At 36.5% G+C, this 26213-nt stretch overlaps 1 protein-coding gene across 7 annotated transcripts in view; it reads left to right on the top strand.

Annotated features, from left to right (window-relative positions):
- MCTP1 (multiple C2 and transmembrane domain containing 1) overlaps positions 1-26213 on the top strand; it is a 490459-nt gene that overhangs the window by 414073 nt on the left and 50173 nt on the right. For all 7 annotated transcript variants that reach the window (XM_036278918.1, XM_036278919.1, XM_036278920.1 and 4 more), the window contains one exon: positions 8600-8653. In XM_036278918.1, coding sequence (XP_036134811.1) covers positions 8600-8653 — 54 coding nt within the window. The remainder of the gene's footprint in view (positions 1-8599; positions 8654-26213) is intronic.

Genomic DNA, 26213 nt, shown 5'->3' with positions numbered 1-26213 from the left:
CTTTCCAGCTCAAATGTAGGTCTAAATCCACAAGGGCTGTCTTTTGTGAGGTGATTATTCTTTACAAAATAGATCAAAAATATCCTTATTTTCTTTATTATGTATAGAAAAGGGAGATGTGGGAAAAAATGAAGTTTTCTGACTATATGATTTTTGACATTCCAAACATGCTCCATTTTTAAAGTCAGATTTTCTGACAGTGTCCTCAGGCCTCAAAATATTCTAGGCATAAGGGAAAAAAAAAAAAAGGAAAGGAGAAATCAAATTAGCATCAGAATATTTTTCTCGTCAAATGTCCACCTATTTCTCTTACCCCTTCACTACTCCCAATGTTTTACTTCAAATAGGCAGTAGCTATGAATTTTTGTAAAAGTGAATCAAAACTAACAAAGTTTGCTAACATTAATCTCTAAGATAAATGATTTTTTTTGTTTTCAAGTTCTATTCTTCAAAGATCCCTAATATTCCCCAAATGTAGCGTTTCCCTGCATGACATGTGCTAAACTACATATTTACCTAAAAAAGAACTTCTTGCCTGTTGTGGCTTTAATGCTCCCAAACATATCTGATGGGGTTAGAGCAAAGTTTCTGAGAAGACTGGAGATTGGAGGACTTAGTACTCTCTCAGAAGTCATAGCAACTCCTTTTTGCTTTGCAGAAAATTTTTTCAATACTCAGTGTGGACTCTTCATTAGACACTTAAAAAAATAAAAATTCCTTAGGTTGTTTTTAATATTTGAAACACTTAAAATTATGCCTTTTTTGTTACAAATCTGTGACTCTGGAATGGAAGTTTTGTTTTATATATAAAGGCTTAAGTACATAGTTTTCTTTTTATTTGAATTATGTTTATTAATGGAAAAATGTTTTGCTTTGAAAATATTAATATTTATAAAAACATTAGTTGTAAGTCTAATAGTTACCTTTTAATTTCATCTACAAAGCACATTAAACAATTTAATATTTTGGCCTTCTCTATATTTTTTTAACCTGACAAATAATACAGTCTCAAGAAAGCATTATTTAAAAAGCATATTGTAGATTAAGAGTTAACCTATTCTCCCGACTGAATTGAATTAATATGCAATATCCTCAAGACAACCAAGATTAGCATTTCCCCTGCAAGCAAAAAATACAATACATTGTGAAGCCTTTAGATGGAGACATAGTTCAAATAAACATGAGAATTCTGTTCACGGTGCTTTGTGTAAGTATAAGAATGAGCATTTAAGAATACTGAGAAGGAAAAACAAGAAGAAATTCATTTGAGATGCTTATACTGATCATCAAGTTTATATTTAGCCTTTCTTAATGGAAGGGTTTTTCTGCATATTAAGCTGACACTTAAAAAATAAAAGGTTACATACTCTTGGCCAGTAAAGTAAATTTACTGTCCTTGCTCTTTACAGCAAAGCATATTATACTGCAAGTAAGAACGCTGTTGATGATGATGCAGAATGCAGGCTGTGTGTAATCAGTGGCATGCATCAAAAGTCATCTGATAGCCACATTAAAGCCACATTTCCTATTAAGAATCAGACTAAATTACAACATGGCACTTCCCAGAATGAGCCTAGGAAATGCATTCTGTAAGAAGAAATAATTGTATTTGAGTGTCTCTGTAAAAATCAGGAAGTCTTTTAGCAGTAAGTAATAATGCTTTTCTTTTTAGTCTGCCTTCTTTTGTACTGCAATATATTCAACCTCACTGGCAAGTCTATCACACTAATTATTATTACATCTAGTGGTTCAGTTATCTTGATGACTACTGTAGCTGAAATACTCCAAGGTCAAATTCTTAATAGCGTGAATCAAACTAAGCAGCCATCATACATGCAGTTGCTTTTGAGATATACTGGATGAGACAGTATATCCCAGACCTGTTCATGGGTCTTATTGTTCTTTCAGATGTGGAGTAAATTATATGCATAGTTTAATTGCGTCATTCATTTTGCAAAAGTTTCTTCTCAAAAATCTTGAGAAGTAGATCTCCTGTTGTGAAATGACAGCACAAGCTCACCTGTAATAATCTTATTGACCGCAAAAGTCTTCAGCCCGACCTCCAGTACTTTCAAGTGATCTGAAATAATCTGAGTGATTATGCATCTTCCCAGTCCATATGATATTTGCACGTGTAATAAATCCACTGGCACACAAAAGCATGCTCTGCTCAGATTATGCACACACAAAGTGGAATAAATGGACTCCAGACTGTGTTGAAGAATACTCCTCTCCCCAAATTCTTTCCTATCTCTGGGGTGGAAATAGGCATTTAGTTTGTAATGTATCCAAATAGCATGTGTACACATTTGGATGTTCTATGAATATGAAATTAAATATGAAACATTTCTTTTGTGACAATTTTCTGCCTTTAATTTTTTAACATCACAGTTGAACATCTGGACAGCAGTGATTTCTTTAATTTAAATGTGTTGCTTTTTTTTTATAGACTGTGTTTTTGAGTAAAGCAATTTGAATTGTGCAACTATTCATTCTGTATATAGCAAAACATCCACTTAATTCAAAGATTATTTCTGAGGAAAAAGTAAACATACAAAAGAAACTGGTTTTGTGTAGGCTTTGGCTTTTGAGGGTCTTAGGCTTTGGGGTACTGGAGATAAGGGTAACATAACCAAGATTCCTTTGGTTCCTTTTGTTTAAAGGGATATAGATTAGTAGAAGACTTAATTCCTGGGAAAATTTGATATGACATGTTTTAATAATTATTCATAGAAGTTTTATCCCCTTTTGTCAGTTTAGTTTTAAAACTTGTGCCCTAAATTGTTATCAAAAGCAATGAGTAGTATCCACTGTAATGATTTTAACATGACGTTTACCTGAATTCACTTTCCTTAGCCTTGCCTCGGTCTTCCTTTTCTGCTTCTCTCTGGTCCCCTCACTTACACATCTTTGTCTGGTGGAATAATTCTAAACATGGTGTCATGTTTTTACTCAGATTACCAACATCATTATTAACATTTTCAGCCAGATAAAATTTTATTTACAAGAAAATAAAAATCATAGTGTTTAGTTGTATTGAATTATAATTGAGTCATAATGTTAAAAGAGCCCCTGTACAACTGTACAAAACACGTAGATTCTACAGATGCCCTTTTGCTCCATTTTGAAAATAGATTTTTAAAAAATGTACAGCAACATATCTTTTATATGGTAATGACAAATGTTCAGCAAACATGGACTAGGAAAGAAGAAATATTATGCTTTTTAAAATAATGTTATCTGCTTATTCTTTTTGGCTGTAATGTGGCTGGCATGCTGCATTTGGGCTGTCTACGTGTGTTTTTTAAAATGTCATCTTTATTAGTATTACATTCAAGGAATAGTATCAAGAATGAGTTTCTTTCAAGACCTTCCTCCAGTGTGTGGCATATAAGTCTGTGACGAGCGACATTACAGAAGGTCATGTCACTTTTAACTGCTTGCATTACATCTTTCTGATTTCCCTAGTGCCCTTCCTTTGTTTGATTAATACTACTTGTTTTCAAGCAACGTATCAGGAAGCATAATTTGGAAAGAGAATTCTATAGCCAATTTGAGATATTCCCCCTTAAGAAAAAGAAAAAAAGAAACAACTTTGTAAACATGTATGTTTTCTAAGAGATACATTTTTCCATTGCTCTTCATTTATTTTCTTAAGGAAATACTACATATCTATTGTTATTAAATTATTGCTGACAAATGCTTGGGCCACTGGACTTCGTATACTTGAAACCCAAACTAAGTAATTCTTTTTTTTATTTGAAGAGAAAAGAGCTGGGACTCCTTTATTTTATTTGTTTTCCTTAGTTAAGTGTGAAACTCCAGCACTCTCTTTCTAAATAGTAGGTGTTATTTGAGTTCTCTTGGAAAGGTTGCAATTTTGTGCAGTCATTAAATGCACGTCAGTGATATATACAGTTTGTTTTTAAAAGCTCAGTTTGCAGTTTCTATGTTCATTGCATTCGGCCGGGGCTTACATCTTAAAGCACAGCCCAGCTTCTGAGACACTGTTGCCTTCACAGCCATCTATTTCATTGGACCATTAAAGCCTGAAAATTACTAGAGAAAGCATTATCATTTTAATTGGGCATCTTTATCCATGCCTCTACCTGTGCCCTTCTGTATGTTTCTTTCTCAGTGTTAGTGGAATATGAAGTGGAATTTTGTATGTCATTAAGAACACTGAATATTTTGCCCAGAAAAATATGTATATAAATTTCCAAAAATTCATGTTTAAATAGTATTAAATTTTTGTTATTTTTATTTTTATTGATAGCTAACATTTTTTAAATTTCTTCAATACAGAAATTGTGCTAAGCACTTTAAATACGCTGTCTCATTGGCTCCTTGAGCAACACATGGGACAGGTGCGATTATTATCTCCATGCTCCAAGCCACCTTGAGCTTCACCTTAGCAAAATATAATAGTGAGATACATTCTGAAGCAGCTTAGAGGCATCAATAGAAAACCATCTATATTATAAATCCTCACTTGTAGATGCGTATGATGTAACATTAAAGGGGCATTGGAGGAGGGGAAAGCCCTCACTAGAGCACTAAACACAACACAAAGGCCTCTCGCAAACACAACATTCTTCTGCCAAATGTAAAAGCAAATGGTTGCATTGGGTGGTTCTGGCTGCCCATTCGTGGAGCCTGCATAGCCAATTACCCACTTGTGAAGGGTGAGAGCAGTTTGGGTTTCACAAAGGAAGAGCCTGATCCGCAGACCACTTTGAGTCATTCTTAAACATAGGATCTGCAGTTGGTTTGTAAAAATGTATAAATAAAGCTTTGGGTTTGGTTTATGGTTCAGTAATATTTTGAATTTTTGAAAATCAACTTGAAGATAGTGGAGATCTCCAAATCTTAAAATGAAGGTTAAATATTCATGGTGTATATTTCCAGGCAAATATTTGAAGGCATTTTGACTATTTGCTTTTATTAATCTGCATCATTGATTAGGTAGACATTTTTCCAGTCAAGCTAGCTCAGTTCTATGAGATAAAGGATAGACACTTTACCAAAGTGAGTTCAAGGATATGAAGAATAGATGATGCATTCATTTATTTACTCTCTCAAATTTCTTGAACACCCACTGTGTATCTGCTAGTCACATTTTAACACCACCATTCTGTCTTCCTAGCACCTGCAGAATGATAGTAAGTACTAAAGAGGGGAGGCATATAATATGCTCTTAATAATAACTAGTGAAAATATAGTGTTCATTTTCTTTTTCTTCACAGTTTTGATAAATGACTTTGCATAAGTAATTTTAGCAAAAAAATTTTTGCTTATTCTAATGTATATTAATTTATCATATTGGCCCTGGGTGGTGTGGCTCAGTTGGTTGGTGCATCATCCCATATACCAAAAGGTGTGGCAGAGTGGATTCTCAGTCAGGGCACATTCCCAGGTTGTGGGTTCAATCCCTGGCTGGGGCATTTATGGGAGACAGCTGATCAGTCTCTCTCTCAAGTCAATTTTTAAAAATCATCATGTGATATACCTTAAATATACACAATTTTTGTTTTTATAATAATTTATTTTTATTTTTTAATATGTTTTTATTGATTTTTTAGAGAGAGAGGAAGGGAGGAATAGAAACATTGATGTGAGAGAGAACAACTGCCTTCTGCACACCCCTCCCTGGGTGGGTATGGAGCCCACAACCCAGGCATGTGCCCTGACCAGGAGTCAAACCGAGACCTCTCAGTGCATGGGACAACAACCAATCCACTGAGCCACACCAGCCAGGCTAATTTTTTATGTTTTAATTACAGTTGACATACAATAGTATATTAGTTTCAGGTGTACAACATAGTAGTTAGACATTTATACAACTTACAAAATGATCACCTCAATAAGTCTAGTACTCATCTGACACCATGCATAGTTATTATAATATTATTGACTATATTCCCTATGCTGTCCCCATGACTATTTTATAACAACCAATTTGTACTTCTTAATCTCTTTCCCTTTTTCACCATCCCCCAACCTGTCCTCCCATCTGGCAACCATTAAAATGTTCTCTGTACCTATGAGTTTGTTTCTGTTTTTTAGAGTCCATACAGAAGTGAAATCATATGGTATTTGTCTTTCTCTGTCTAACTTATCTCACTTAGCATAATGCTCTGTAGGTCCATCCATGTTGATGCAGATAGCAAGATTTCATTGTAGTTTACAGCTGAGTAATATTCCATTGTATATATGTACCACACTTTGTTATCCATTCATCTATCAATGCCTCTTAGGTGGCCACTGAAAGAAATAAAACATCATTTTATTCGAGATACAAATTATAATCAGTTTTGTTTTTTTTTTAATCCTCACCCGAGGATATTTTTCCATTTTTTGTACAGATAGAGTGGGAGGGAGAGAGAGGAAGGGAGAGAGAGAGAGAGAAACATCGACGTGAAGGGACACATCGAGTGGCTGCCACCCGCACGACCAACCAGGGCCGGGGACAAACTGCAACCGAAGTACGTGCCCTTAGCGGGAACCGAACCCGGGTCTCTCCAGACCGCAGGCCGACGCTCTAACCGCTAAGCCAAACTGGCCAGGGCATAATCAGTTTTTTAAATCTTGTGAGGGTGAGGTAATTTCTTTTCCTTTTTCTTTTTTTAGAACTGTGTAGGGGTTTAAAGCTCTCTACTATCACACAGTATGGGTTTGAGTTCTAGTTCAGTTATTTGTTAGGTGAATTCTTTTGATGTAACACATATACTGAAATATTATAACTGCTTTTCCTGTTTAAACTTCCATCACAAATAGCCCAATTTGGAATAGCCTGGCATATAGTGCCTACATTACACATTGTGACTATTATTGTCTGTATACTTATGATATGAATATTTCAAATTTTTACAAAAATCAAAACTCAACATGAAAAATTATCTGATAGTTGTCATTTAAATTCTACTGGATTGGAAGCCTTTTAAGAGCTGACATGAATATAGATGAATTACCTGTGTTATTCGTTTTGTATTTCCACACTACCTAGCACTGTGCTCCTTGGACAAGGGGGTTTATAACAGTGCTTATGGAGCGGCTGAATATAGGTATAGAGAGAAGGTCAAGGATGCTTCTTTCATGTTGAGGCCAGATTGCTTTATATGTCCCCAAAATGTGTGGGAACTCTCACAAGGTACTGGAGACAGCACATTGTGCTCTGATGGGTCCTTCAAAAAGCTTAATGTCCAAATGAAAGACCACAAAATTTTACCGCATTCTAGAAGGTTTAAAGTATGAAATTAGAATAGGAACAATCTCACAGGTTGTCAGACACTTTGAGTCATATGACTTCATAAGAAATGAAGGTTTATGTTTAAGCTAGTCTTTTAAAGCAGTTAATGCTTTCTGCATATTTGAGGAAAATTATTAGAATAACTGAGCGTCCTGACATGTTATCTTAGTTTATGTAACTATGCATAATACAGTCTTAGTTATTTAATAACTAAGCACATTCCTCTCTGTATCATAAAACGACATGAAGGAAGGGCTAGTGGTCTCTGTCATCTAAAGTTTTGAACTTTGGGAGAAAGGTTTAAAAATATTTGATAATTGTGATTCTATTGAGTATATTCAGAGATAGAGATACTGACTAGATAAAAAATTCAAATGCCACAAGAATTAGAAATGACAGAAATAAAATCATAAATTGGCACTTACTTGAATACCCCTCCAATTTAAAAAATTTTTTTTGGTTTCCATTGAATGTGTGGTGTGTGTAGGTATATAAAACCATAATATAACACCTGAAACAGGGTGAAGTCCCATCAATAATGGCTGCAGTTATATACTGATCGAGGCAAACAGAAATTATTTGGACAATCCAAAATGACTACTTTATTCTGCTGAAGTAGGTAAACTATGGGCCATTAAAAAGACATGCACACATACCCACCTACATACATGCATCTTCACCTATAATATATACGATTAGTCACATTTGATTATTAAATACATTTCTGATTTTCTTTCAATAATAATGTCCATTCTCATTGTAAAATCACAGAGAATTAAAGTTAGCATATCAGGTAAACCATAAAATCAAAAAATAGTACAGAGATCACCAAGACTTGACATTTATACATAAGGATTAAAATTTAAACCATGAAAGATATTTTTAGTTTTATGCCATGGATCACCAGCATGAATCAATGAACAGACATAGTTCTTTATCTTAGAGTTTGGTGAAAAGTAAATTAAAAATAGCAGCGCTGTTTTCTGCTTAGTTATCTAGCTCTAAATTTAAAGTGCCTGATTGATACAGACAGCAGAGTAGGTAAAAAGGAAATTTCCCGACTTAAAGCATCCCTCAAATTAGTGCTCATTTACCTTGTGCATATTTCAAATTCTTTACGTTGTCACAGAATATTTCACACAAATAAGGTTCCTCTGACTGGGATTCAATTCCCTGGTTTTAATCAATTAAAGGCACAGCATTTTCCTCGTCCTATCTCTAGATCAAATATTCCCTCTCAGTGCATCTGTTTCAAATGTTAATAAAGTTTTCATTTCCAAAAGGTTCAAAATGACAGAACAAAATTCTCTCCTTTAAGAGCATGAAAACGACTTCTGTTTCTGTCTGCAGGTAGTGGAGGACATGCTAGAGGACGAGGAAGAAGAAGATGACAGAGATGACAAGGTAATTATCTTTCCCAGCACTTGGGTACCTGGGGATGGGGAAATGTAGACATGACACTGTTTTCACAGACAGTTAAAAAGGGAGTTGAAGTGTTTGAGTCCAGAAAATTGGACAGTGCTGTTTATCATCCTAACAATGCCACCGCATGTTGCAAAGAGGGAGAGAGGGCTATAAATCGTCTTTGCTTTTGTCCAGAGCTGGGTCAAATATTTTTCTGCCAGGAACAAAAAAAAAAATAATTCAGCTTGTCTGGAACTTGATAGCTCTCGTGAAGATAACGGCAGTGACAACTGTTTTTGAAGGGCAAAAATTTGTCCTATCTTGAGTATTACAAATCGGGCTACACTTTGGGGGAAGAGCGAAGAGAAAAAATAGCAGGCTGCATGAGTCGAACATGGATATTGTCATCTGCAATTTCTGAAAAATTGCTCATCAGAAGAACACATGTGAGCGAAGGGCATTTAAATAATTCCCGTGCTGCTGCCCTCCGCCTAGACTTGACTCGGAATGGCCCCGTGGTTCCTTGGTCCAGAAAGTGTGGTCAGAGGCTAGTTTTCTGTTGCTGCTTGGCTTGTGGATGGTGACCACAGTAAATAACAGCTAGTTTCTGGGACTGCTTGGATTGGTTGTCCCCGGGGGAGAGAGCACACTGCAGGGAGGAATGAGAATGCCCTTGCACCACCGCAGCAGCGCCTGGGGTTGGAGGAACAACTTTCTGTGGCACGGAGGGTAGTGATGCTGGAGGATCGTGCTTGGGCAGTTCAGGATCTAAAATCCAAAAAGTCCTAGGGTGAGTTGGGAGGAGGGAGAGAGACTATCATTCATTATTTCTATGTCTCTCGGCATGTAAAACCAGCTTTTGACCTTCACCAGAATCTATCTGAATTCTGTTAGAGTAAAGCAGTGAAATTTTTTTGAAGAAAGGAGAAAAACTGTGTGTCTTAATTTATACCCTTGACCTTTGATTTCAGTAGAGATGTACAGTTATATTTTAGTTGAAGAATTTGTGTGCTAGAAGCAAGCATTGAAAATGTCAAAAAAAAAAACTCACAGTGATTAGTTAACTCCCAAATGATTTTTTTCCTAATATTTAATGCTTCAAAAAAATGGAAACACACACACACACACATACACTTTCTCCCTTCTAATGCGATTTCAAACATTTTTAAATTGATAGAGCTTTTATGTAAAAATTTTCTTATGTACATCATTTAGTCATTATTGATATCATCAGATATAAACTAACAAAAATGTTGTTCCTCCAAAAACATGTATGTGCTTGTTTTTAGTGTTAAATAACATGAGTATCCACGTACGGTGGTAAATGATATGATTTATTGTTAAGGTCAGTGGTAGAGCTGTAGAGAGCTTGTATTTTAACTCAACATGCCAGCTCTGAATCATCATTTCTCTGCTGATCAGCACTGAGCTGCCATCCATTTATGGCCTTTTTCTCTTGCTTGTTGCTGCTTTATTATTAAAGCAACCATAAAGATCCATTCTGGCAGCGGGCGTTACCCCAGAAATGTTAATAAATGGAAACCCTTAGTGAAGTCTAGTACTTCAGTGTCCCTGCTTGAAGTCAGCCTGTATTTTATAGCCAGTTTGTTGATATTCTTTACCACCAATCTCTCCTTTGTGGTCATTTTTTAATAGAGTGGATGTTAACAGTGGAGAATCAATACACACCTGGTTAACCAGCTCACAAAACGTAGATGCCAAGTAGAACATGCTGTGGTGAACACAGTACCAGATCTCTGAGGTGGCATCTTTGTGATCTGGTGTTTGGTTGTCTGAAATTGACACCCCCTCTCTGACACATTTTTAGATCCAGTTACCAAAGATGATTGAAAGGAGCGCTTAAATTATTATGTGCATTCAACTGTATTCCTCTGTACAGGATGCCAACAAACATGCTTTCCATATGAAAGGATTGTGAGCTGATTTTCATAAATCTAGTTCTTTATTTGAATGATATATAAGGAGGTTTTTCTTTTTATTCATAATGTAATTTATAGCATAAAAATTATATCTGAACAAAAAAACCAAAATGTAATAACTTACAATAGACTTTCAGGGCTTGCATAATAGAAGGAAGAATCCTAGAGTGGACATTTTGAAATAAAAAGTTTTAACTCTAAGAAGTAGAAATATGAAAGGATCCTTCAAGTTTCTGTTTACCGGCGTCCATCTCTTGACTAGCTCTCGCGCAGTAATATTGTAAGTCTTGGTTATCAGTGTGTCTGAGTGGGAGAAGGGTAATTTCCTACTTTAAAAAATTCATTGGTTCCTCTATTTAAAGTTTGTGTATAGAGTCACGCATAATGGAATTTCATGAGAAAACAAATGTATTTTTTGCCATACGAGCAGGTACTGACCTCTAGCTCTCATTATTTCTCTGTTTTCTCATATGGTATAATAGTGGGGTCAGGTCAGTGGGTCCTCTTATAGGATAAAAGTAAAAAAGATTAATAAATGTGCCAAAGCCTCACTTTAATTGAACCTGAAGCACATGTTGCAAGTATGTAAAATATGTCCCAGATGTTTCGCCAGGGCCAGTGTCTTGGCTTTCCCTGATTACCACAAGGCAACTATTAGTCCTGTAACCTTTGGACTTGGGGGTAAATGGGGTATTACGTGGCACAGAATGAGAGCACCTGTTTTCCATTCAGCAAAGACCCCTGGCAGGCTTTGCCTAAGCCTATCCATATGTTTTCACTTAGCAGATTGTTGGGCGATTATGAAAAGTGTCTTTCTTTAGAGCCAACATTGATATTAGTCATTCACAATGAAAGGGCAAGTCATTGGCTACTTGACAAGGTCCGTGTGGGCATAAACTGAAGTCATTTATTTCATTTGAGCTTGGAGTGTTTTCTCTCAATATAATTATATAGATGATATAAGAAGTTGAAGCAGACAAAGCTATAATTACTTAACATAGTAGTTTTATAATAGCTTTTCTTTAGTGCGGACTTTAGCACCTTGAAAGACTTTGGTTAAAGTTGGTAAAAGCTAAGTCATGGTTTACCTAGATCCTCAGATCTTGAAGTTTTGTACATTATGACCTTTAGTATATTCTTATGTGTGGGAGTTCTTCCTCTTTATTAAAATAGCTAACCATTATTCAGCTGAGGGTTTGTGATCCCTGGACTTATTCCAGAATCCATTGTTGACACTTGCTAAGTCTAAATTTACATGGCTTTTTCTTAATTCAATTCTATAGTTTTCACAAAGGTAGAGAAGATGAGTTTTAAATGGTGAGTCTTAGGAATCATTTACTTGTTAATATTTTCACTTACCTGCATTATGCAGTAACATTATGTTAAGCTTGCTGGAGATGCAATTTTTCCCGAATTAAATGTTAGACATCACAGTGTGTTCTCAGTTCCCTTTGTTGTAGAGCATTTTTTTCCCACCATCAACCACAAAGTCACAAGTTGATCTGATTTTTGACCTGACACCAAATTCTTCCTTTGTGGTTAATAGAATATCTCAGTAAAGAAGGCTTAGCTTAATTACCTAGGAGAAGCTATCAACAAGCCATATAATAGTGTTTTTCACTATGTTATATATCATACAGTGGCCAATCTGCATAATCTAGACACAGCTAATTAATGGATATGAACTTTCATTTTGTAGCTTAAAAAGTTTAGGCATGCTTCCCATGGTGTGTCCTACCCTTATAATAGGATCCAGCTGCAATATCAGGAAGCAGAAGAGAGCATGCATGTTTTCCTCAGGAAAAAACCATGGATTCAAAGGCATGGCATTCTAGTAATGTTTATTAGTAGAAGATATTAAAATGTCCAAGTACTTATGCTCACATTGCTTCTCCTTTTTCTCCAGCCATTATGTCAGGGCTGCTGTGTATCAAGATAGCTAGATGCCGTGAATGAAACTTACCTGAGTTACTTCAAAATGCACAGATTGTTTGCTTTTATTCTTGAAACCCGTGTTTTCCAGTTTGATTCTCCAGGCCCTCAGCGTGTATATACCTCTTTGCATCTCAAATCAACTGTGAGGAAGAAAAAAGAGATAACTCTGATATATGATATGAGAGAAGGTTTTATTCTGACAATATGGCATTTTCTTATTCAATGAAATAACTGCATGGTGGGAAAACAGAGCAAAGCTCTGGAGGAAGGCAAGGGAAGAGAAGACAAAAAAAAGTTCTTTAAAGAAATCCCAAGTCATGTTTCACTAGAAAACCATTTTATTAGTTTATTAGTTTTCTATTGCTACATAACTCATTAGCACAGATTTAGAGGCTTAAAACAACACATTTATTAGCTGTCAGTTCAGTAGGTCAGAAATCCAGGCATGGTTCAAGTGGGTTCTCTGCTCAGAGTCACACACTCAAGGTATCAGGCAGGCCGAATTCTCATCTCAAGGCTCTACAGAAGAATTCACTTCCAAGCTCATTCAGTTTGTTCATAGAATTCAGTTCCCCGCGGTTAGAAGACCAGGCTCAAGCTTTCCAAGACTGAGCTGTTTGGAAGTCCATCACCCTTGTTCTCACTATCATTAAGAGAGAGAACCTTGGGAAGTACTACAAGCCCCAGTGTCTGTGGCCCAAGAAAGTCCGTGCCCTGCACCACATGCTCAACAGCACAAGGAGACCTGAGCACCCAGGATGGGCAGCGAAAGGTGACCCCGCACAGTACCCGGTGCGGAGTGCGCTGCCTAAACCAGCCCATCGGCATTCCTACACCGACCGGGCGAGGGCGTGGAGAGCTGCTCTATTGGCTTTGACGATGGAGGAAGGGGCCGCAAGCCAAGAATATGGGTGCCTCTGCAAGCTGGAAAATGCAAGGAAATAGGTTCTTCTCTAGATCCTCCAGAAAGAAATGCAGCCCTGCCCACATCTTGATTTTAGCCCCGTGAAACCCATTTCTGACTTCTGAATTTCAGAACTCTTAAGATAATAAATGTGTGTTGTTTAAGCCACTAGGTTGATGGTAATTCATCACAGCAGCAATAGGAACTAATACAGGGGCCTTCCTACTGCATTTTCTATACTTCTCAAGAAAACACTGCACTGCCCTGGCCGGTTTGACTCAGGGGTTAGAGCGTCAGCCTGCGATCCAGAGAGACCCGGGTTCGGTTCCCGTTAAGGGCACATATCTCGGTTGCAGTTTGCCCCCAGCCCTGGTTGGTTGTGCGGGTGGCAGTCACTCGATGTGTCCCTTTCACGTCGATGTTTCTCTCTCTCTCTCTTCCTCTCTCTCCCTCCCACTCTACCTGAACAAAAACTGGAAAAATGTCCTCGGGTGAGGGAAAAAAAAAACAAAACAAAACACTGCACTGAAAGTACTAGATCTGAACTCCTAATGTTTCCTTATTAACTTAGTCCTACTCTTCTACATACATGTGGCTACAAGTCTTTCACTGACCAGGTAAACTAAAAACAGTATCTAACAAATCAAAGACTTTCATCCAGATTACTTCTGTTTTTATTTTATAAAACCTTATTCGAACATGAGAGTGGGTTAGTGCCTGTCTCCAGTGCAGCTGGTCCCTTTCCTGGATAGGGGCCTGTTTTCTTCATTGATGAAGGGAGCACCCAGGCAAGGCTAGCTTCGTTTTTCAACAGAAGAATATCCCTTTCTTACCACATTTGTTCTGTTCCTTAAAATGTTTCACTCTGCAAAGCACCAAGACAGAGGGTATTAGTCCGATTTAGGCCAGAGACCCTTTGAGAATAGGAACAAGGCTGTAAACTTTTTCCCCAGAAGAAAACACGTAAACATTTGTATTACAAAACTTTGTATACCATTTTTTTAAATGAAAATTGGATTATTTTATGAAGACTATAAAGTATCTTTATAAGGGTATATTTCTATTGCGCTTACCACTTTCCTCTTGACGTTAACGCCTGAGTTAAATGCAAATTTTGCAAGTAAAACTAAAGCTTAATTCAGCTCAAAAGTAAGCCTCACAGGGGAGGGGAACCTTTTTTCTGCCAAGAGCCATTTGGATATTTATAACATCATTTGAGGGCCATACAAAATTATCAACTTAAAAATTAGCCTTCTACATTTGGTCGGGCTAATTTGATGAGGCGTGTGCTGTTAGCTGGTGTTGATTTCACAGGCGGGACGTTCACTACCCCTGCTACAAGAAGGCTGATGTTTGGCTTTGATATTGAAATTATGGAGTAATTTTTGACATAGCAATAGGCTTGTTATTTTTCACATCTGTCTATGACTGCAGTTTCATGGCAGGAAGGGTTGAAAACACTGACTTGGCAGAAGAGAACAGCCACAGACAAGGTGGGAGCTGCTGTGGCTTCATTCCAGGAGGGTCAGACATGGGGGCATTTCAGCTCTCCAGAATCCTTGTTGAATTCATACCATGTCAATGAGATCATCTTTTGAAAAGCCTGTGTCATTAATGCTACATTATTATTTTTTTCCTCTTATTGATTTTTAGAGAGAGAGGTCGGGAGAAATGGAAACATCAATGAGAGAGAATATCAATTGGCCACCTCCTACATGCCCCCAACTGGAGATTTGGCCCACAACCTGGGCATGTGCCCTGACCGGGAAACAAACTGGGTCATTTTGGTGCATGGGTCAATGCTCAATCTATGAGCCAGACCGGCTGGCTGGGCAGTGCTACATTATTTTAATAAGGATTAAATATTCACGGTTTCACATTAGGGTCATTGAAGGCAGAAATAGTGTTCAAAGAGTTCTATCTAATGATTCCAGCTGTTTGTAGGTTTCTATTGGTAAACAAACTAGCCAAGTTTGTCACTCCTTGCTTCAGTTTGCCAAAGCACTTACCCAGCCTTGGAATGTTTAGGTGGCTGTCTGCCTCCTACATGCCCTTCCAGAGTGGCAGTTGAGCTCAAAGAATTTAGATGGGAAAATTTGCCTAGATAATTTGACAAGAAGAGCCATCAAGTAAAGCAAACTATAAATGGACTTTTTACTGTTGGATTATTCTGATAATTGGATTTCCTCTGCCTCAAACAAGCAGAACTTTTCATTTGAAGGGCAACCAAATGTTTCAAGACAGGTCCTCTGGAAAGCTAGTTAACTTCTGTACTGCAGCAGTGAACTTCCTCACGTACTCCCATTTCTTGACAAAACCTCTCGAAATAGCATCATGTCAGCCCTGGCTCTCAGGAAGTTGACAACATTTGTAGAAATAGACACAATTTTTTTTCAGGCTCCCTGGCAGAGCCGTTGACACCGGCTGACACCACTGTATGTTGAGATGAGGAGTATGTTTCTTCACCAAAGCAGTCGAACCAGATGTGTTGCCAAGCATCACAGATGCTTCATCCGAGCCCAGAGTGCCAAGATTTTTATTCTGCCTGAAAGTTTGTTTGGCAAAGAAATTCTTTACCATATTAATGATATTGACTCTGCAGATTCTAAAGGGGTTCATGAAGTAGGAATTTTTCCTTGACTGTAATTACTTGCCAAGAACAGCTGCCTATGCAAATAAAGGAATCTATTTTCATTAGGTTACATGCAAAAGGGAAATATTAAACAAATGTCAGAAATTCTCATAGTGTTGACATCATTGGATGAGAACACAACTTCAAGAAATGTGTGGTTTCACCAAAATATTTCCAGTGGTGTATAGGTTATTTTTCATGGTGATATGATGATACACACACACACACATACACACAAGGCAAATACAAAACCAGGTAAAGTCCAAGTCTTTAAAAATCAACATTTTTTTTTAATTTTAAAAATTCACTGTGTCTGATAGATTTCCGAGTAGGCAGTGAGAGGTATTCCTTCAATTTTATTGGGCCCATACTTCCATGGGCCAGAACCATGCCATGCAAGAAATGCTGTCCTTTTTGTGTTTCATCATACTCCATAATTAATATAAATAATAAAACTTTAAGTTACTATTTTTTTTTTATTTTCAACTTAAACTAGACTCAAAGTAAACACAGATGTATGACTGAAATCATGTTAGTGGGGTGTTTTCTTAGATGCCTATCAACTGGAAAGTATTCTGAGGGGTTTAACATGTTAGTGACAATGTCACCTGTTTGCCTTCAGCGACATCTAGGACAGGTGGCCTTCTGTTCAGAAGAGCCTTCCCCACCTACTAATCTTAGGCTTTGACATGTAACTTACTTTTGCTACCCATGCTGCCCCCCAGTAGAAGGTCTGAGAGCTATCCTTGGCTCTGCCATGGCTCTTTTCCTTCTGAAATACTGCTGGGACTGTCCACTTTGGGTGGAGGGCCTTCTTTAGCCTGACTTCTGCAATAAAGATGTCATGGCACTAACCCGTGTGGACATACAGTGTGAGCAAAAAATTAAACCTGTGTCTTTATGGGCCTCTATGATTTTGAGATCTTTGCTACTGCAACATAATTTAGTCAAGGCAGATAGATACACTATTCTATTCCATATCACTCTGTATGAATCAGTGTCTTGATATTATAATTTGGCATAAAACATAATTTTCTGAAATAAAAATCAAAGTCTCAGGATTTAAAATATTTTTTTCCTTCTAAGTTCACAGACAAACCCCACCCCTTGAAGCCCAATCTCAGATAAAGGTTTAACCATTTTGCTATTGTGTCTTTCTAATTGAAAAATAATGCTTTTTCATTAAAATACATTGAGGGACAAATCACTGAGTAGACAGATAAATTTGACACAATATGGGCTTTTGGTAGTGACTGCCTGATGTGACCCTTGCTTATGTAAAGTAGTCATTATGATACAGTGAAAAAATGCTGTGATCCAGTTATGAACAGAGTCTGGGTGGGAAAGCAGGAGTGTGACTGTCTTCACAGAGCTGTCAGCAAACGGTGCACCGAGGAGGCGGCATTTGGTTTGTCTTGAGGGATGAATGAGACTGTAAGGGAAGTGTGGTCTGCAGACTCCAGGAGGCAGTGGTGTAGTGGGCCACAGAGTGTGGGTGGACCTGGAAGGAAAGAACACTAGGAAAATAAGTTTAAGACTGTGGAGGCAAACGTGTGCTGTGGACATCAGGCCTCCACCAGTAGGTCTTGTAGCTCCTTTTTCGCCCCTTCCCCTCTGCTTATATTTCTCAGGGTTGTTGATTCCAAGTACATTTCTTGGTCACCTCAGGGACTCAGTGTGTCTGCCTGGCATTCAGTCAGCCAAGCACCTAACCCATGTCCTCATCTCATCTGGTTACAAGATGAAAATGAGAAATGGAGAAATGGAGAGGGCAATGGAGGCAGTTGGATGTGTTCCATTTTACTTTTTGTAATTTGTTTTGTCTCCAAGTCTGCCAGTCTCTGAGATTATAATAATTGGTATGAGATGACCACATCGAATTACGGGGTGGTCCTTGCTGCTTAGCAGAATAGAAGGTTGTACCCCCACAAGGAGGATTGTACTTTACTTGTCTTGTTTAGATTCTGTATCTGCCCAGTATAGTTAAACTCATTAAGTTCCATGTACTTTTGTTATAATTTTTCTTAAGAAAAAAAAAAAGGCAGACCATTAAAATGTATTAATAGCCAAAAAAAAAAAGACTGAAGTCTTGACCCATCATTTAAGGAATGCGAATTATATTCTCTAAGCAATGGGGAATCTAAGGCAGTTCTAAAGTAGGGAATTGTCATGATGACATTTGTGCTTCAAGAAGAAAATTTTGGCAATAGGGCAGAGGGTGGAATAAAATGGAAATGAGACTGAAAGTGGAGGAACATGCTAGGAGGTGGCACAGTGACCCCAGCAAGAAACAAGGCATCTTGCATTTGAATAGTAATAATGAGAACAGAAAGAAATAGATTTGAAAGAAATTTTTAATCATCAATTTAATATTATTGGAAAAAAATTTTGTTGAATAGACAAAGGGGAAATGTAAGGTTGTGGGTGACTGTGAGATGCCTAGCTGAGATATCTTTATATTTGTGTAGCACTTCACACTTTTCAAAGTACTTTCCCTCCCTACCTACTTAATGTTCACAATAACTCTGTGTATTGGCTTATTAAGTATCATTCCCATGGTTCAGTATCAAGAAGATTAACTTGGCTAATGGGGAAGTAGCTAAGATTAGAAACCAGATAATGTTTCTAATATCTAGACATCAGATAATGTTTCTAAAATAAAGACTAGCTGAGCCTAAAAACAAGTTCACTTGTCTAATACAGAAGAAGCTTAGTCTAGGAATTAGGTAACTTGTCTGATGGTAAAGAAAATGAGATCAGAAAACAGATCCTCTAATTAATTTTCTTCCCAGTCATGATGTAGCAAAGCCTGTTGATCTTCCTAGAGATGACAACTAGGCCACTTGGAATGCGATTTTATATAGCCATAAACCATTCTGGTCAGTATAGACAGAGAAAATATCCTATATGCCTGCCCAGTCCTCTTTTCCCTGGGCAGTAGGTCTTAGGGGAACATTTGGGAAAAAATTATAGTAACAGTTCAATATACAGTTCCTTTTACCCATTCAGTGTGCTGTCAATAAGTAAACACAGATCCAATGTAGAAACAAGAAGTATCAGTGTAAAAAGAAACAAAATATATCTAATGCCTCAAAAGTTGGTTTAGAGCAAAAGCTAGTATAGCAACCATGTTTATTCTGGCTTTGATCTAAGAGTCATTAAAAAATATTTGATGCTGGAGGAACATGAGTCAGTTGAGAAACAGCTACTATTATCACTATTTTTTAGATGAAAAGACTGACACCTCTGTCTTCCTCTCTATATCAGGAAGAAGAGGATAAATGTCTAGAAATTCATAGCAATGGACATGACAGAGATTTAAATCTGCATAAGAGCCTTACCCTTGTTTAGTGAGCTTTTCCTGGTAATCTACCATAAATGGTTTCCTTCCCCCAACATCATCTCTCATCTTTAACTGGACATAGTATTTAAGGTGATGCTTTGGGTCTTTTAAGGAAGTTACTCAGTTTTCCTGGGTATAACTATTATTAATCATCTGCTTGTTTTTCTCCTGTTAATCTATCTTTTTATTACGGTGAGATCTCAGCCAAGAGCCTAGAAGGGTAGAGAGAAAAAAATTTTTCTCCTATAGATTGTTTATTTAAAAAAAAATATGAGGACAACGTGGCAGAAGAATCTTCTTTATATTCTCTAGAATGTTTCTGAAGGTATTAAAAAGACATTTACTAAAATCTCCAATGGATGTCTTTTATTTGCTTGCAAGACTGGAATAATGCCTACTTAGTTTTTTGTTTGTTTTTTTCTTCTGAGATAAAATTTACTTACAGGAAATTCACAGATTGGAAATATTTTATAATTTTTGACAAGTGTATACACTCATGTAACTAACACTTCAATTTAGATATATTTCTAAAGCCCTAGATATTTCCTTATGTCCCATCCCAGTCAATTCCCATCCCACACTATTCTGATTTCTATTGTCAAATATTAGTTTTGCCTCTTCTTGGAATTCAAATCAATGAAATCACACCAGGCACCCTCTTGTGTCTGGCTTCTTTTGCTCAGCATAATGATTTTTAGATTTATCCATTCTGTTGCTTTGATCATTAATTAATCCTTTTGTGTCCCTGAGTAATATTTCATTATATGGATATACCACAATTTGTTTATTTATTCTTCTTTTCATGAGCATTTGGATTGTTTGCACTTTTGAATTATTATAAATACAGCTGCTTAGCTGCTTTAGGCATTCTTATATATTTTTGTGTATGTATACTGTCCAGTAATAATTTAGTAGAAATATAAATTAAACCTTAAGAAAGGACTGTCTAAAAAAAAAAAAAAAAAAGGCTGACACTTTTGAGACATAAAGTCATAAAGTAACTCCTTAAAAGTCACAAAAGTAGTGAAACAGCTAAACTTCAAACTAGTCTTTCACCCTCCAAAATCCACTATGTATTGTGTAACACACACACACACACACACACACACACATACACACACACAAATGAGTGATCTAAAGCAATAATTTACTCTTCTTTCATCATTTAGTGGGTTGCCTGGGCTCACCTGGGCAGTTCTTGCACAAATCTCTCCTGTGGTCCTAGAGAGATATCTAGGGCTGTGATCAACTCAAAGCTCAACTGGGCTGAACATTCAAGATGGCTCTGTCTCATAATTAGAGGTTGCTTGCTAGCTTCTCATAACATGGCAACTAGGTTCTGCGAGAGAGAATCCAAAAGCAAGTGTTTCAAGAGACCCAAGTGGAATCTTCAAGGATTTTTATGACCCAGCTATGGAAGTCCCAAAATGTCACTTCTGTCACATACTATTAGTCAAACAAGTCACTTAGGCCAACCCAGATTCAAAGAGAGGACAAATTTGATTCAGTGTCTTAAACAGGAGTGTAAAGGTCATACTGTGTAAGTGTCTATGGAATGGGAGATATTATGTGGCTATCTTTGGAAAATAAAATCAGCCACAATTTCCAAAGAGCAAAAGCTTCTCTAATAGACATCCCATAGCAGTAAGGAATGTGGAGCTTACCACCTACCAAGTTTATCAGCACGTCGGGCTGAATTAGGTTATCACAAATGTTAAATAAACATAGCACTTTCACATTGCCTAATATGTCCAAGTTTTATTATCCTACATATTTTTATTTCATTTTCTTTTATTATTTGCAAGATGAGAAGCAACCACGGACTGTATGAATTGTCATTCTTATTTCTCTGCTGAAATCTCAAAGGCTACTTAAATACTTTGCTTTGCTCTTATATAAAGATTCAATCCCAAAATATCATCTTCTAGCTAAGTTCTCCATTGAAGTTAGTGGGGCCTAGGAAGGGGTTGTAAAGAATACTTTTTAAATTCCTATCTAAATTGTAATGGACATCCATTGTCCTCCATCCATGAGGGAGGGCAAAATGCCACTGCCCTGTGTTTGGAAGGTTTTACTATTTTTCTGGCTGCCAAAACTAAAAAGTCAAGTGAACAAGGGAGGCTGAAGAATATTTCTTTCTTAAAGCATACGTGATCCTACTTTTTAGAAAATGTAACTTGAAATAGCTAACAGTTCACATCTGGCATTTTACTAATTTGTTCAAAGACATTTCTCATAGGATTTAAAAGATCACTAATATCTCTCAAATTTTTGTTGTAGAAACTGTAAGTAGCTCTGTCAAGACCTTTTTCAGGGATCCTTGGACCTACGTTTTTCTGCTATAGTGAGGAAGCATTATGTGAATGCTAAAAATCAATAGTTGACCTGTTGTGCACATAAATGCTATTTCCTGGTTCTGGTGTCTTAGCTGAGTATTCTGATCAGCAGTGATTTGGGAATGGGGCCAGCATCTGTATTCTCTGTGATTCCACACTTGAATATTTTGGAGACATACAAGGCAATATGATAAACGAATATACAGCTGTTGTAGTCTGATAATGTTAAGATTTTATTGATTATCCAACAGAGTAACTACCCTGGGTATTACGTTTGCTTGTCACAACCTCAGTGCCTTGGGTGGTTGAACAAGTTCCTTTTTTCCATTGAGCTGACCTCAAAGTCGCATAGTTTCTGAATCAAAGTCCTCAGATTTCATACTTTAGCTATTTCTTTCCTTTCTAATGGGATATATTAGAGAAAATGTGTCACCTTTTGCACCATGTAATACCAAATCAGATCAGAATTCATGCACAATTATGTCAGTGGAAATGTAACAGTACAGGCTAGCTTATCTCTAGATAACACATGGAAAAATAAACGTCCACAACTGACAGATTTACTTGATTTTTTTCTTCAGATAAGTTATTTGTAAGTAATTGATCTAAAGAATGTAACTGAATTTTTAAAATTATCTATCTATTATATATATATATATATATATATATATATATATATATATAAACTCTCAACAGTAAAATGGTTACTAAGTATTCAAGCTCTGTCACTCTGGCTCCCCCCCACCCACCCTTTTCTTTTCGAAATGGATAATGAATGCAGAGTAAGAACAAAAGAAAAAAAGACATTTTGCATTAGCTATATTTATTGAGAGAACTAACAACTTTAGGAAAACAAAATTTACATAAAACACTTAAGTGAAAATGCCATTTGTTAATAGTTAATGGCATTAAGTAGCACAGGTTACAGGGGAGCCTACCTGGGAATGATGTTAGGCTGCCTAAAAAGCATTCATCTGATTTCTCTCTTATAATCAGAAAAAGTCAAAGCCCATCACTAATCTGAAGTCTTCTTGAAACCAATTAAAATAATTTAAAGATAAGCTATACAGCAAATGTGCTCTTTAAGTGTTTTAGAATTAGGATGTCTTAGGGATGTTGTATCCCCTTTAATGTTACTATTTATATATAACTACCATGTGTATAGTATTACACCTTTAATGCACGGTATTAGCTGTCACTTGAAATTAAGTGCAGGCATGTTCTTTTTTGGCCTTCAGTTTCTCCTACATTAAACATTTAAATAATGATACCAGTAGTAAAAGGGTAGGTAGCATTCCCAGTGGAAACTCTCTGCTGCCTCTGGTTGGGTTGTGTTCGGGTTTCTATGGGAAAGATATTGTAATATCAGAATCTCATGGTGTTTACACACCTGGTATCCAGAGCTCTACCTGATGTCTTTTTTCGAGGAATTAATGGAATCAAAGCCTATGGTAGGCATGTTTGACAGATACGCCTTGTCTGTAAGATCTGGTGATAATTCCATCCAAATTTGTCCCTAGTTGATCATATATCTATGCATTTTTATATCTTTGTGGTTTTTCACCAACTCTGCTTGCATCAGTGCCTTCATTAGAAGGTCAGGTTTTTAGGATTTAGTAATTCACCTTGAAAATGTAATATAAGTTGAATGTATCAAGCATGCGTTTTCTTCACTCAGCATGAATTTCATAGCATTAAAAAAAAGCCAAACCCATATATAAAATATTTTTTATCTGTTTCTCATTATATAAGGAAAAGTAAATAGATGCTTATTGATTTCAGGTGTTCTTTGTTTCCATAAGTCATGTTTGCTTTTCATATTTTAATGATACTGTGCAGACTTTTCTCTGTGATGACAAAATTGTACATTTCCCAAACATACAGTTAGTTTGAATAAAAGAAACTATCCAGGTGGGAGCCACTTGGAGCCACCCACTTGGAGGGCTTATAGCTTATACTAAAACAATCAATATTAAAATTCCTTTTGTTTATTCATAAATACTCCCCTCCCCACAATATAAATCATAGTGATATAACTTCCTGTGTGGGTCTTTTCCCATAACAACATGTAAAAGAGTAATATGATAGAAAGAGATCAGTTTTTTATCTTACAAGGGTTGGCCAACTTTGTCATCTATTTATATGCCCACAGCACAAAAATGAAGGTAGAAATTTTCTGCTTAAGTAAAAAGAAATTAAAATATGGTATTTTTCTCATATTTAGTATGAATGATTCACTCCATTCATTCTTTCACATATTCATGTATGCATGCACTTAATAAATATTTGCATACTATGACAAATGTCTATTTTGTACATCATATACTGACACATTTTAAAAGAGTATAGTGAGTTTTCTGTTTTAATATTATTAAATTCATTGGAGTAATGTTGGTTAATAAAGTTATATAGGTTTCAAGTGTACAATTCTATAATACATCATCTATACATGTTCACCACCCAAAGTCAAGTGTACTTTCGTCACCATATATTTGACCCCCTTACTCGTTTCTACCTCCCCTTTAAACCCCTTTCCCCTAGTAACCACCATGCTGTTGTCTGTGTCTATGAGTTTTTGTTTGTCTTGTTTGTTCATTTGTTGCTTTCAGTTTTATATTCCACATAGGAGTGAAATCCTATGGTTCTTGACTTCTTCTGTCTGACTTATTTCACTGAGCATGATATTTGCAAAATCTATTTGTGAGTTTTCTTTTCCTTCATTCCCTAGCACTCTCAGGAGTGCTTTACATCTGTGGCCTCCACTTTTGCTCAATCTTCACTCTTCCTTTGTGACTTCCATCTATAACACTTTACTAAACTTGTTCCCTAAAGGCTTCAGTAACCTCACTTGGTCTTCAACTTTAAAATGTGTTGATCCCATTGCCCACTTGACCGCCATTTGACATCCCCTTCTATTTCCCTGTACGCTCCTGTTGTTTTACTCGAACACTTTAGTTTTTGTCTTCATCTCCAATGTTTGGGTGTACCTCCCAATTTTTTTCTTCCTTAGAGAACTGGTCTATACCCACAGCTTTAACTGTCACCTCAGTGAATATAACTTCAAAATCTTTATTTGCATTCATTTATGTAACAATGTATTATGTACTTGAGATGTTCAAAGCACAATGCTAGGTGCTAAGAGGGATTAAAAGAGAAATAAAAAGAGAGAGAGAGAGCGAGAGAGAGAAATGAGACCTAATTCTCCTTGAGGAGCTAAAAAGCTCTGGTATGTCTTTTGTCCCGTCTGTTGTCTCTTTCCACCCTCTTGGACATTGAAAGCTGTCCCATCATAACCCCAAACTCAGTATATTTCAATCTGAACTTTTATTCTTCCTCTTAAAATAGATTCTTTTCCTAGTTAATGAATATCTGTTAGTAGCACAATTATTTTATTCATGGAGACTCAAAAATTGAAATCATCTTTGGTGATTCTAACTCTGCCTAATTCATAATAAAAATTCTATATAGATCTTGCTATTGTAATATTCCTCATTTTGTTTCTTCCTTTTAGATTCTCTCGACATGTTCTGTCTTGCTATCTATAAGAAATGCCCTTTCTGCTTATTCAAATCCCATCCATCTTTTAAGATCCAACTGGAATCTGCCCTCTAGCTCAACCCCAGCCAATAGTGAGCTCTACTTCAGAACATACAATGATGTATTTGTTCTCCTCAGGGGACATTCATCTTTTTTCCCCCTTTTAATTTTTTTGTGGAAATATGTATCAGGCATTGTAGTAAGCACTTTACATACATCATCGAATTTCTTCTTCACTATTAAGTAAGTTCTATCATGCACACATTTTGCAGATGAGAGAAATGAGACTCTCATTTTTCTAAACTAAGTGACTTGTCCAAGGTCACAAAAAAAGCTGAAATTAGACTATTTTATCCAGACTTCAAAGGCAATGATTTAAACCACTATGCCACATTGCCTTATAACATTTCTATGCTCTATATTAACTCATGATCTTACCTAATTTTACTGTACCTTGACTCCAAAAAAAAACATAAATTCTAGTATCAGAACTAAGTATTATGGTACATATTATGCACAATGGTAAAAAAAAATAGTAAGCATTTTTATATACTCAATAAATAGATATGTATAAATGTAAAACAGCAATTTTGATGTGAGTCCCATAACCACTCAAACTAGCCATGTTGTATACTAGATATTATTTAACAAAAGAAAAGTTACTATCAAATCATTTTCATTTCTTTATTTTGCCGGTATCTTTCTGATCCCCTCTCTAACATCTACACCTCCCATTAAAAAACCAAATTGCACCTACCTTTCCCAATATGATAGAAAAAGGAACTTTCTGATCCCTATGTATATATAATTCATTCCTATCCCCATTCACTGGTCTCTGAGACCCAGCCACTACCTGTGGTACCATAGATGACTCAAAATTGAGTGCAGTCCCTGTTGTCACAGAATTCCAATGTGTCCCTATTAATCACTCTC

The sequence above is a fragment of the Molossus molossus genome, unplaced genomic scaffold (genome assembly GCF_014108415.1).
Source record: "Molossus molossus isolate mMolMol1 unplaced genomic scaffold, mMolMol1.p scaffold_m16_p_3, whole genome shotgun sequence".
NCBI classification, from domain to species: Eukaryota; Metazoa; Chordata; class Mammalia; order Chiroptera; family Molossidae; genus Molossus; species Molossus molossus.
The sequence above is the reverse complement of the archived record's forward strand: the minus strand, read 5'-3'. Positions and strand labels throughout refer to the sequence as shown.